Genomic DNA, 14,292 nt, shown 5'->3' on the forward strand with positions numbered 1-14,292 from the left:
TCACGTCATAATAAAACTGAGTCTTATGGACTTTTGGCGATCCTTACATCATGGTACCACTTCGAGACGGCTTCAAACTCATGGATTACTACGCACTTAGCAATTCTCGACATGTATTGGAATCCGCAGAGAACAACGCCAACAACATTTTGTATTTCCGTGGCAGAAGCCATTGCTGAAATTACGCAGAATACGAGACCTCCCACATAATCATCTGTGGTGATATGAACGCCAAATGAGCAGTTCTTAACCCAAACTCTGACAAACATCTTCCTAGGTCTTCAACCAAGGAAAGAGGCCGAGCTTGGCAAAAGTTAATGAATTCCCGGAATTTCCATAACGCAGCCTCTCTCCAAGGCACTCAGCTTTTTTACCCACGTGGGAACGTGACAACTCGGAAGCAACTCTTGATTATATCTTTGTCACCACGCGCTCCTTCCATACATAGCGTCATTCGTAGTAATAAGAACTAAAGAAAGCGACCATATCCTGCTAACAATGACCTGGTCCACCAGATGTCCACAGAAAGAATCTTACAAATCTAGTATCGAAGCAAATAATCAACACACATCTACGCCTTACAGCAGCGGACATAGTAGACATAACCGAGAACTATAAAACCCTAATGTCTGGGCACTCCATACAAAAAACATTAGATCAAACTATTTGCTGCCCTTATTCATTTATTTATTTTTCAATTTATTTTATTAATTTTCCCACAATCAACATAAAACAACTTGCAGTGCATGCATAAGGTTCCAACATTTTGCATTTATCATTCGATGCCTACTGCCTACCCCTTGCCCTCCCCCCCAACTCGAGCCTACTCCACTTCACAGTCCACATCTGCTTCTTCTAGAGGGATTTCCTTTTCTGTATCCTCAGCAGAGTCCTGGTCTACTGACCTGTCCTGGGTGTGCCCATACAGTGTAGCCACTAAATGTTTCCAGGCCATCGGGGTTTCTGCTTCTTTCTCCCCTCCCTTATCACCCGCTTCCTGCCATACTGCTGTTTCCGCTTCTGTCCATTTCTGAAGGTCTCTCCACCAGACTTCTACCCTTGGTCTGTTACATGCCTTCCATCCCGTGGCAATTCTACGCTTGGCTAGTATATATGCCAAGTCCTTTAACTTGCTTACATGCTTCAGTTTTTGTGGTCTAGGGAACCCTCCTATCATATATGCCCACACTGATGCAACATTTATCTTAATCCCTTTCTCATCTAGCCGGTTAGCTATTTCTACCCAGAACTTCCCAATTTCTGGACATGCCCAAAATATGTCATCCCAGGTTTTCCTCCCCACATTTGGGGCATGTTTGTCGTTCTGTATTCTTGAATCTAGTCATTCTCTGGGGAGTCATATATGCCCTGTGGGTTACATATAGTTGGATTTGCTGTAGCCTCGCATTCATAGACACTTTCTTGTGGTACCCCTGAGCCCGTTCCCACATTCGATCACTCATGAGTGCCCCGGCTACTTCTGCCCAGTCATGTCTCCATTGGGCCACTTCCTTCCCCACTCTGGATATCAATAGCTCATATAGTCTGGAAATCTCATGCCCTTCTTTTGCTATGTCATATATCGTTTCTATTGCCATGTCAGGCTGCTCTTCTAGCGTTATTTCGGACCATGTCTCTCTGATCCGCCGTGCCATTCTGTTATGTGATATATTGCCCTGCATGTAACCCTGTTTCCTCCACCAACATCCCAAATCTCCCTCTCCTGCCATATGTCTCCCACTGTTACAATCCCCACCAGTTTCCACTGCCTTCGAATCGTCTTCATTAGTAGCCCATCTCCTCCCGTCAGTGCCACTAACGGCACTTACGGAGAACACATTCTCCATAACCTGAACTTGCCGCTCTTATTGACGTACAAAGTGGGACGGACTGGAGCAAAGAATGCAAGGTTAAACAATGGACACGCATACAACAAGATCCTGGTACAGAAAAGAATAACTCTGAGAAAATTGAGAAGAACGACAACATTAAACACAGAGGAGTCCTGGACCGCCTTTCGCGAAGAGTCCAAGAGATACAAAGCCTGGCTCAAACACCATAGGATTACCCTTTACCAGAACAACGCAGAGGAAATGTTGAGGACCTTAAGAAGGAAGAAGTCAGAGATTTCTGGGCACTTATAAAAAAAAAAAAAAAACAGATCGCCAGACTGATGAGCAACTTATGAACTCAGTATCTGAAGCCAACTGGGTGAGCCACTTTTCGTCCCTGTTCAAACTTCCCACAATTCGACTTCAACCACAAGACCCTAAAGCAGATTCCACATGGCTCGATTTAACAGACACAGACGAGATCAAAAGAGTGATACTCAAACTTAAATCCTCGAGAGCCCCCAGGCCTGACGGCCTAACCAACATTGACCTAAAGCAGCACCCGGATGAGTGGGAAACGTTCATTAGCAAGATCTTTTCCCTCCCTATGTGGGAAAGTAAAGATAATACCGGACTCCTGCGCCCATGCAGTGATCATTCCCATCTTCAAAAAGGGCAATAGGGAAGATCCCGCTAACTACCCTCCAATTGCCCTCCTGGACATCATTGGAAAGATCTTTGCCACCTTACTTTTAGTATGTTTCCAGAAATGGGCTAGAGCCTCACCCAGCATGGACCCGTTCCAAATGGGCTTCCAGAAAAAGGCAAGTAAGGTGGTCAACATCTTACTTTTGAGTATAATAAAAGGAAATATGACAGGTGCCCCACGAGTTTTCCTAGCCTTCATCGATCTGTCGCAGGCTTTCGACAAAGTGGACAGACAAAGATTATGGTCAAAACTTAAAACATGGAACTGCCCTCTTTCAATTTCGGAGCTAGTGATCGCACTCCATATGAACACCAGCTTACGCGAACGCCTAAACCATCAAGGCCTATTGTCAGAAAAAATCCCTTCGAATGGGCAATCAAGCAAGGATGTCCTTTTGGCACCAGCTCTCTTCATTGCCTTCCTGGGTGATTACAAAGACACAGAAGCCAAGATCAGATCTTTCGCCCCTAGGGTAGGCAAAGGCGCTGTCTCTCGCATTCTATATGCTGATGATCTGATTTTATTGGACCAAACACAGATCGCCAGTTAAACAAACTTTTGAATATATCGAGGAAAATAACCTCGAAGTCAACAAGTCAAAGACTAAAATACTTATCTTAGTAAAGCATTCCAAAAAAGAAACGAGAAGCTATTCTGGGCTCTGGGCTCTGGACAACATCAAAATAGAAGTTGTCCCATATTTCAAATACTTGGGAGTATTGATCGACAGCTCTGCGAAAGAGGCTAACATGCAACAAGCCCTCTGGGACAAAACAAACCTAACATCCCAAACCAGAGCAATTGATAAAAAGAATGGAAGATTCTCACTACTCCCAGCCATACAATTCTGCAAGGCCAAAGTGGTCCCCTCTTTGGTATACGGGATGGATGCCACACCAAACATACCAGCGGAATTATGGCCAAAATTGGAATGTCTATGGAAATCTGTCTTTAGTCTGCAACAGTTGAGCAGAACACCATGCAGCTGTTCAGAAAAACCTTGATGCCCGAAAGCTTACCATTGTATCAGTTGATCGCTGAAGAAGTACAAAGCGGCCACTGAAATCTGTTAAACGTGTGGGTCGCAACACAGAAAAGCAAACTGAAGGCCATTGCCTGCACCGAAGATGATCTGATCTCCAATCCGCAAAGAGTGAAGGCAAAAATGGAAAACCAGGACTGGGTCCTAACAAATGAGAAAGCAGTGTCCAATAAACATCTAAAGCATCTGCCCATGACGGTCAACAAACTGAAAGTGCCTCAGGCGTACTGCATCCAATTTCCTAACAAATCGCTGAGAAAAAACTTTGAGAGCACGTTTAAACCTATTGCCAACACAAGAAATCTTGGCCATCAGGACGATCAGCACCCTGAACAACTGCAGACTCTGCAAGGACCCAAACCAACCTGAATTCTTAAGGCACCTACTGATGGGGTGTCCGCAAATGAGACCGGAAAGAGCTGCTTACCCGTTGCCACTTATCGCAGGCTCGACACTCATCGAGGAAGACACATGGTGGAACCGCCTTATTTCAGGTGAGCTAAGGAGATGGTCCTTAGCGACGGCAAAGCTCTTGGAAATTGCCTTGAACAACACTAGACTCTGCCAAACACTTACACAGGATCCACCTTCTTCGTGACTTTTGTGAACCTCCTAATGCTAGGACTGGACTCGACGATTTGAATTGACTTGATTTGCTGTGGACTCTTCTCTGATCTCGTGCTTCTGTGATTTCCCTCTTTTTTGTCTCCGTCTCCTTCTGCTTCTCGGCTTTTCTGTTTATCTTCAGAACCTTCTTCTCGGATCTTGTAAAAATCTTATTTGATTAAACACAAGTAATTACATTTATTTTTTATTTTTTAAATAGCCTGTTAACCTAAGAAAAGCTCGAAGATCCCTTCTGGTCTTGGGATTGGTGTATCTAAGACTGCTTTTACCTTCTCATGTTGAGGTTGTACATTCCCATTCCCTACAAAGAACCTAGGTATTTTGTGGCTGATTTGGCCAATCGGCACTTAGCTGGGTTTGTAGTTAAGCCAGGTTTTCTGAGGACTTTCATGATGGTATAAAGATGGAAGATATGGTCTTCCCAGGTCTTACTATAAATGACGATATTGTCAATGTAAGCTCAACAGAAATCAGAGTAGGGTTGTAAAATCTGATCCATGAGGCGTTGGAAGGTGGCTGGCGCACTGTGTAAGCCAAAAGGTAGGACTTTAAATTGAAATAGTCCTAGAGGCGTTGAGAACACATTTTTTTCCTTATCTGGCCCGTATATGGGAACTTGCCAGTACCCCTTGGTTAAATCTAGGGTAGAAAGAAGGGTGGCTGCTCTGAGTTCGTCAATTAGGTAATCGATGCGGGGCATGGGATATGCATCGAAGTCCGAGATGGCATGAACTTGACGGATGTCTATGCAGAATGGCCAGGTATGGTCCGGTTTAGTGACCAATACGATAGGAGAGGACCATGGGCTTAAAGATGGTTCAATAATATTGGCTTTTAACGTTTTGTTAATTTCCTCAATCACTATCTGCTTATGGCCTTCTGGGAGTTCATACGGTTTTAAATGAACCACTTTACCTTTAGGTGTTCTAATATAGTGGTAGGTGCCGTTTACTCTTCCTGGGTTTTCTGAGAATACATCAGGAAATGTTCTACCACTTCTTTTAAATCTTGTTGTTGGATAGAGCGTGGGAGGGATTAATTCAAAGTTATCCATCTCTTCGGGAACCAGACAGGCTAGTACTTTGGCATGGATGGCTGATGGGTTCTCTTTCCACTCTTTCAAGAGATTTACGTGATATAAATGGATTTGATGTTTTCTGTCCGGTTGGGCTATTTTGTAATTACAGGTTCCTGTTCACTCTACAATTTCATAAGGTCGGTGCCACTTGGAGACGGGTTTGTTTTCTGAAGTGGGTAAAAGCACTGGTACATTCTGTCCTATGGAGAATGATCTTAAGTGCACTTTTTTGTCATAAGTGGCTTTTTGTTGGCTCTAGGCCTTTTCCATATGTGTACAAACCAAGTCTCAGACCAATTTCATGAGTTGTTGCATTCTGATGGCGGTTTGCGAGATGGGAATGGGAGCCTCCTCTCGCGGAGCATGTTCATGACATCTCTGGGCTCTCTACCATAGAGCAGTTTGAAGGGAGAGTACCCAGTGCAAGCTTGGGGGGGCGGGTTCCTCACTGCAAATATTGCCCATGGGATCATTTGACCCCAGTCTTTCCCATCCTTGTCTATCAATTTTCATAAAATCAGTTTCACAGTCTTATTATATCTTTCTACCAGGCCATCGGTTTGGGAATGGTACACAAGTTTGTCGAGTGGTAATGTGGAGTAGCTCTTTGACTTCGGCCATAAGCTTACTCATAAAGTTTGAACCCTAGTCTTAGTATTTCCTTGGGAAAACCAACTCTGGAGAAATACTGTAGAAGATGTCTGAGGATCTGCTGTGTGGTGGTATTTTCCATCGGGAAGGCCTCGGGATATCTAGTTGCCTAATCCACAATCACAAGGACATATTTATGGTCTAGGCCAATTTTACCGAAAATAAATGGTTGCAATGACCAAAAGTTCTAAAAATGCTACCACCAAAGGTTTGAACACCAAAAGTTCACCTTCGTGGTATAGTGAGTTGGGGTTGCAGGGGACCCCTGCAGCCTTCCGTTTAAAAAAAAAAAAAGGGTGGGCTGCGGGGGTGTCCCTCGCAACCCCCCGCACACTAGAAGATGAAGGTAAGTGGGGTTTGTTTATGTTGGGGGTGTGAGTGGGGGTGTGCTGAGGGTGTGGGTGGGGAGGGTGTTATGGGTGTGTTGTGAGTGGGGGTGTGTGAGAGTTTGTGTGTTCGCATGAGAAGGGTGCAAACTTTTGGTAGTTCGCACCTTTCTCATGCAAACGTTTCGTCCGCGGTACTTTCAGCCACAGGCAAATCACTGCGAATCCATATTTATTGCCTAATCGGTATGTCTGTAGAGGACCAATTATGTCCAGGCCGATTCTTGAAAAGGGGATTTCTATGATTGGTAATGGGATGTGTGTTCTGGTCTTTTGACAAATTTTGCATGTTAGGATGAATGTTTTAATACTGCGTAAATACCTGGCCAGTAAAACTTCCCACTAATATGCACCTGGGTTTTAGATTGTGCATTCCCACCTTACTGAGGGGCATTTAGGACAATCTCCAGTACAACCTTTCTGTGGCTCTTGGGTATTACCAATTGTGTTTTTACTAGACCTTCCGTGGATGTCTATCTTTTATAAAGCAATCCTGTGATCCTTGTTTTAAAAAGAAAAAGGGACTTCCCTTCTCTATGCCTTCTGCTTCTGGGATTTCTTGTAAAAAAAAGCTTCAGCAAGAGCTAGATCATTTTGCTGGACAAAGGCTAGGTCTGGATAGATGGTGGGCCCTTCTCCTTTTTTCTATTCGATATTAAGAAGGTCTCCCTTCCCCACGTTTTCGCCACGAGACAAGGTAGGATTTTGGGGCACAGCACATGCTTGAGCTTTCCTTGCATGCGCCAACAGTTCCGCTCTCAGCAATCAGGGTCTTTGGTGGTTAAGTCTCTTTTCTATCAAAAAGTCTCTTGCCTTCTTGTACCAGATGTTGGGTGATGCCTTTTTCCACCCCTGCGTCCCCCTCTTCCGTGCTTGGACCCTTCTCAATATTAAGCTTCCCTCAGCCAGGTGCACTACAGCTTCTTAAAACAATCTCTTCTATGATAGTAACAGATCTTAATGTTGTTTTGAACAGTTCACTGTGGACATCCCTCGGCTGGGTTCACTCTTGTCAACACACTGTATTTGGGGACTTTAGACTTCGCCCCCTCTATTGGCATCCCTGTTTCGGGTTCACTCTTGCCAATCTTGTCCATTGTGCCTTTTTCCATTCAACTCTTACGATGCAGGATTCACTTCCCTATTCGCTTCACAACCATCTTTCAGTCAGACTTTCGACAGTACAGAGGATTTTACAAAACCCCTGTATGACCAATTTAACCCTTTTTCTTGCCTTTCCCAAGGCCTTCTGGTACTGGTAGTTTCAACAATCTGGTAATCGCCCAGTAATCGCCCAGTAATCGCCCAGAGATTTCCTGAGTGAGCACCCACATGGTGCTTGACTCCTCTGTTGCTGGTTTTCCCCCGTTTAGCCTCAATAGCTCTTTATGCTTTCACAATTCAACTAGCTTTTTGCTACTTTTCGTTCAACACAGTTTGGTTTCTTATCGACTCTCCCCTCGACTCACCGGTTGTGATGAACTGCTTGGCTTTCTTTCTCTTTGGAGTCAAGGATTTTTTTTTTTAAACAATTTTATTGGTTATTCAAACAAACAGAACACAAACCAAACGTGCAGTACATATATCAACAGCTCTGTTGTACATTGATTAATTCTGGTCACTGCTTCCCTTATCCCACCCCCCATTACAAGCCTATTTTCCCCCCACACTCTGTTCCTGATTCACGTGGTAGGGTCTCCCTTTCCGTGGGTTCTGTCAGATCTTGTATCGATCCAAACAATTCCGCTATCAATGATTTCCAGGCCATCAGGGTTCCCGCCTCCTCCTCACCCACCACATTGCTCGCCTCCTGCCATACCATGGTTTCTGCATCCGCCCATTTCTGCAACTCTTTCCACCACACCTCCACCCGTGGTCTATGATATGTCTTCCACCCCATGGCAATTCTCCTTTTTGCAAGCACATATGCTAGATCATTCAGTTTACTTACATGCTTGAGTTTCGGTGATTTTGGGCACCCCCCCAACAGACAGGCCCATACTGTATCTATTACAATCCTGACCCCCCTTCTCCGCAGGTTTTTGTGCTACTTCACCCTAGAAACGCTCAATAACCAAAACATATGTACCATGCCGGCCTTCTCTTCGTCACATTTGGGACATGCTTGTCGTCCTGCATTTTCAAACCTAGATATCCTCTGGGGTGTCATATATGCCCTTTGTGTTATATACACTTGTATCTGTTTTAATCTTGCATTCCTTGACCCCTTCTTATGGTACCCCAGGGCACGCTCCCACATCCCGTCCTCCATTGGGGCCCCTACTTCCGCTTCCCAGTCTAGTCTCAATTGTATTAATTCCTTCCCAACCTTGCACATAATCATCTCATACAGTCTAGCGATCTCGTGCCCCCCTTCCGTTATATCATATATTGTATCTATGATAGCATCTGGTTCCTCTTCCAGTGCCGTTTCAGGCCATGTTCTCCTAATTCTATGCACCATTCTATGATACGTGATATACTGGCCTGTGTGTAACCCCGTTTCCTCCCCCAGCACTTCGAAATCCACGTTATCTCCTTCTCGCCAGATATCCCCCATCGTGACTAACCCAACCATTTCCCAGTGGTTCGTGATGATCATCCTCAACTGCATTTCTCCCCCTGCCAATGCAACTAGTGGTAACTGCGAGGAACATGGGAATGGGTTCCCCATCATCAGGCATGCCCAGCGCCACATCTTCCATCCAAGTATCATCGCTTGGGCAGCCAGATCATCTCTTTTAAATAATATGGAGCACAGTCTTGTTCAAACAACCTGGATTCGGGGGTCATTTCATCTGAGAGCCATTTGGAGATATACTGTTGGCTCGCTATATAGTAGACCTCGTAATTAGGCAATTTTATCTCTCCTTTCTCATAAAAGTTCTGTAGCTTCCATAGTGCCACTCTATTTCGTGTGCCATGCCACAAGAAATCTGCACATACTATTCAGTTTGATGAAGAACCTTTTGGGTATTAGGTATGGTATGTTCCCAAAACAGTGCAGGAGCCTAGGTAGGACCACCATCTTTAGCATTGCCCCCACCCCATCACTGCTAGGGGCAGCTTCGCCCAGAATCTCATGCAATTCTCAATTTTCTTAATGGCTACCTCACTGTTGTGCCTATGCTCCTCTTCCACTGTGTGGTACACGTCTATCCCAAGATAACGAAAAGTATTAACTGCCCATGGTATCTGTAACACCGGTAACCATCCCACTGGGGTCCCTTTATAGCCGCCTAGTGGGAAAATGCTTGATTATTGAGGATTCACCGCTATACCAGACAGCCCTGCATATCTCTCCATCACCTCCAGGATGTACTGAAGATTCTCCTCCGGGTGCCGCAAGTACAGCAGCAAATCGTCCGCATACAAGGAGATCAAGTGTCGCACCTCTCCCACCGCGATGCCTACGATATCCTGTTGTTGTCTAAGGTATATTGCTAGGGGTTCCAGGGCTAATATATAGAGCATTGGGGACCATGGACATCCCTGTCTGGTGCCCCTACGGAGTTGCCACCATTCCGATATCACTGTTCCCGTTCTAACTCTGGCCAAAGGTTCACTGTATAGCATCTTCGCCCACTGTATATATCCAGGCACCATCCCATAGCCCGCCAGGGCCGCCATCAGCCATGGCCACTTGACCGAGTCAAAGGCTTTTACCGCGTCCAAGGACACAATTGCCATTTCGCCCTCGTTCTCATTCCCAAACTCGATAACCCGTTGGAGTCATCTGTGATTATTAGTTATATTTCTATTCGGGACATAGCCTGCCTGGTCGGGGTGAATTAGTTTGCTAATAATTCTCCGCAGTCTGTTTATCAAAACAGCCGTCAAGATCTTGCTGTCTTGGTTCAACTTTGACAAAGGTCTGTAGGAACCACAGCTATGCCCAGGCTTGTTGGGCTTGGGAAGCGGTATTATGATCGCTTCTCTAAGTGACTCCGTCAGCCTTCCCACCTCAAACACTTCATTTAACATTTCTAACATTGGGGGGTGCACCTCTTCTTTATATACTTTATAAAAGTCACTTGGGAATCCATCAGCCCCCAGACTCTTACTAGTGGGCAGCTGCCTTACCACCTCTTCTAGCTCCTCCAAAGTAATCGGTGCATCCAGCTCCTCCCTCTCCTCAACACTTATCCTAGGCAGTCCTATGTCCCCCAGAGTTTCTGTTATCATCGCGTGATTTTCTCCCCCCTCATCCTCATATAGCAACCTATAATCTGCAAACTCCTGATTGACGCCCTCTTGGGTGTCAGCTACACTTCCGTCTTCTCTCGTTATTGTTCTAATCGTGGGTTTCGCTCTTATATAACCATGCCAAGAGCCTTCCTGTCTTGTCCCCTCCCGCATGCTGTCTCTCTATATATTTTTTATAGTTGAGGTTACACAATCCCCGCGCATTTCTGCTGCAGTGTTGGTATCAGCTCCATGTCTTCCTTCATGTTAGTTCCTCCTTTCAGTGCCTTTTCCAGATACCTCTGTTTCTTGTAGGTCAGCCAAGATCCCACCCTGCAGGCCTTTAGATTTTGCAATGGCTGTCCCTATCATCACAACCTTGAAAGCTTCCCATAATGTGCCCGCAGAGGCCACACTACCAGTATTTGTCTCAAATAGTTTATAATCTCCGCCCTCATATCTTCCCTATAAAGGGGGTCCTTGAATGCCTCCACTCGGAGGCGCCATGTCGGGATCCTTGCTCTCGGGGGGCAGTATTGCCATCCGAGGACAAGGGGCGAGTGGGCTGAAAGGATCCTCGCTTTATATTCCGCCTGTGTAATCTACCTCATTACCTCTGATGTGGCAAAGACATAGTCCAGCCTCGTATGTAACTGCTGCAGGGCGGAATAATGCGAATATTGCCTTTCTTGGGGGTGTCTCATCCTCCAGACATCCTTCATATCAAAATCATCTAGTAGTGTCTGTAACGCTTTAGCAGCTGGGGCAGGTCTATCCATCTTCCCATCTGATCTATCCACCCTCGGATTTAATACACAGTTAAAGTCCCCTCCCCAGATCACTGCACTCCTCATACACATGCTAAGGTTAGTGCACAAAGTTCTGAAATATGCTGCTGTATTTTGATTCGGGGCATATTTATTTACAAGGCTTATCTCCTTGTTCTCTACCAATTCCCTTATTATGACCCTCCTTCTGTCTGTCTCCGCTATTTTCTGCAACAGTTGAAACGGGACATGCGGCGCAACCCAGACTTATGGTTTAGGGCAGTTATCCCGGTTTATAAGAAGGGTGGTAGGGACAGGCCGCCAACTTTAGACCAATCTCCCTGCTAGATGGGGTTGGGAAAATGTTTGGAAAAACAATTGGGAATCGCCTCCAAATATGGGTAAAAAAAAATAGGGTGATTTAGTGTCGATCAGGCAGGGTTCCAAAAGGGTTGTGGGACAAGTACATCAGTGTCTCATGCTATCTCTCATTTTTCAAAAATGTGCAGTCCTTCAGAAAAGACATCTGTATGTATTGTTTGTGGACCTCAGGACAACATTTGATTCTGTTCTCCGAGAACAACTATGGCAAGTGCTAACAAAGTGTAAAGTACCACAGTATTTGATTAGTTTTATATCATCACTCTATTCAAATACTGTGTCCTGCGTATGCTATAATATGTGGCGTCATCAAACCACATACTTTTGAGGTGGCTCTGGGTGTCAGGAGGGGAGCCAGGGCGCAGCCCTGCCTATTTAACCTCTACATACAGGAGATCATTGACAAGCTATGAAGGGGGGCGGGGGCAGGTCTGCTCCAAGCAGTCTAGAACTAAATACCTGGCATTCTATGCCGATGACGCTGTCGTAATAGTAATGACACAGCAGGGCCTGAAGGAATCCCTATCAATCTTTCTAAGGAAATCTAGTGAGCTAGGTCTCCGAATTAATGCTGCAAAAACCAAGTCGATGGTCATAAAGCCGAAATATGCAAAGACTGTCTCGCTCCACTTAAAGATCGATGATATTTTAATTGAACAAGTTGATAGATTTGACGATTTAGGCGTGAGATGTCGGGCATATCCAGGTCGGGCCTATCGGATAAATCGGGTTGCCGTCACGTTGAACAAATTTAGTAGGGCTATTTTTACCTTTTTAACCTATCATGGGAGTGGTGCAATTTCACACGCATAATATTTTGATCAAAGTCAGGCGGTTTCAGCTGCCCTTTATGGTTCATCGGTATGGGGGATTGAGATGGTTAAGCCGATTCTAAGAAGGGAAAACCACTTCTTGAAGAAACTATTATTACCACGCAGTGCTCCGACCACATTAGTTCATTTGGAATATGCACCCTCCCCCTGAGCACTGATATCATGTTTCGACCTGTCTCGCTATGGGTCAGTCTGGTCAAAACTAGCTCTGGAACCATGCAGGGGCGCTCTTTCACATATCATGTCCTTTGAAGGAGCCAGCGGCCTGAAATGGCTCTCCCATATAAAAAAATGATTATTCTGTCTGTACTTGGGTGAGTTTTGGAATGACCCTGGAAGCCTTTGTGCTTCGAGTTGAAGCCATTGTAAGCCTCTTATAAGACAGAGAGCAAGGGGCCTCAAAGTTTCCAAGCTAAAGCTGGGCCCAGACTGGTAATGTACAAAAGGACCGAATACCAAAAGTTCGACTCCCAAAAGTCCGACCCCCAATTTTCCGCCGCATATATATATTTGGGGGACAGGGGGAGTGTATACAAAAATGTATAGGGGTAAGGTGGTGGGGATGTGGGGGGGGGGGGGTCTCCCGCCACATATATATTTGTGGAAAATAAAAAATTCGAACTTTTGGGAGTCAAACGTTTGGGTTCGGTAAAATCACGTAGATTCACCCAGAGTATCTGGATAAGAGACACATAAAGTGCTTCAAAGCCTATCTGGATCAGATCAGTCCTGCCTATGTTCGATCACTATACATGAGGCTTAGGCTAGGGATCCTGCCAATTACTGCTTTTACTTCCAAATAGAAGAGCCCCGATGCAACGAGAGGTCGATCGTGCGGGGCCACAGAGGAGACAATCGCGCACTTCCTGTGGCCCGCTACTTGCACAGAGCATGGCTGCTGAGGAGAAGGAGTACAGCACTTTAACCGGGCTCCAGGCTGCAAGTATTTCTCTCCTGGTGCCCAACTGCTTTTGGGTATGGTTGTGCCTACTTGTTAGTGATAACTGATGTCTTGTGTTGTTGTTACAAGCCCTGTTAGTGCTACATTTTAGACTTTGATCCAAGTCGTTTAGCTGTGGTATTTTTAATTGTATGACTTTGCCCATTTTGCCAATTTTGTAATGTATTGTAACCTGATGACTGTGTCGAATAAAGGTTTTGAGATTGGTTAATGTTGCATAGAGCAGCGTTGGCAATATCGATGCGTATTGTGAATAATTTATTTTTACACAAGATGTAAATTATTCTTTTTTTATATGGTGGAGCTAGTTTAAGATCTATTAAGAGATGATTTGTATCCTGAGATTATTTTAAATTGAAAACCTGGTTTAAGTGTAATGCTTCTCCCTAGGTGCGCCAAGCTGCCTTCCAATCCTTGGGGCCATTCATATCTACATTTGCTGATCCATCCACTTCTGGTCAGTTTTTCAAGGAAGAAGAAGCAAGAAGCTCAGAGGATGAGAAAGTGACAAGTGTGTCCAGCAGGTACTACATATGTTTTGCGTATTTTCATTCATTTGCTTTGCTTTTTGGCTCTGGTGTCCAAAGGGCATTCTACCTTGGGAATTATGAAGGGCGCTGTGGGTTTTACCAGCCATTAATAGCACTCACTAAGGGCAGTGGACAAAGTGAGGAGGCGCGCTGTGGCTACCTCCGACTCCTGTCCAACCCTCCCTGATGAAAACGCAGGTACATTTTACCACAGTCCCAGGGGATCTGCAGAAATAGCAGCAATAAGGGTGGGGAGGATGGAGGAACCCACAAGATGAGTCCCTGTCCCAGGCTCTCTACAAGCATAGGC

General features: G+C 45.2%; 1 protein-coding gene across 10 annotated transcripts in view; it reads left to right on the forward strand.

Annotated features, from left to right (window-relative positions):
* PPP4R1 (protein phosphatase 4 regulatory subunit 1) overlaps window positions 1-14,292 on the forward strand; it is a 1,265,416-nt gene that overhangs the window by 568,302 nt on the left and 682,822 nt on the right. For all 10 annotated transcript variants that reach the window (XM_069613385.1, XM_069613380.1, XM_069613382.1 and 7 more), the window contains one exon: window positions 13,843-13,976. In XM_069613385.1, the coding sequence (XP_069469486.1) occupies window positions 13,843-13,976 (134 nt within the window). The remainder of the gene's footprint in view (window positions 1-13,842; window positions 13,977-14,292) is intronic.

Source organism: Ambystoma mexicanum, chromosome 5p, assembly GCF_040938575.1.
Source record: "Ambystoma mexicanum isolate Mex_15411 chromosome 5p, UKY_AmexF1_1, whole genome shotgun sequence".
NCBI lineage: Eukaryota > Metazoa > Chordata > Amphibia > Caudata > Ambystomatidae > Ambystoma > Ambystoma mexicanum.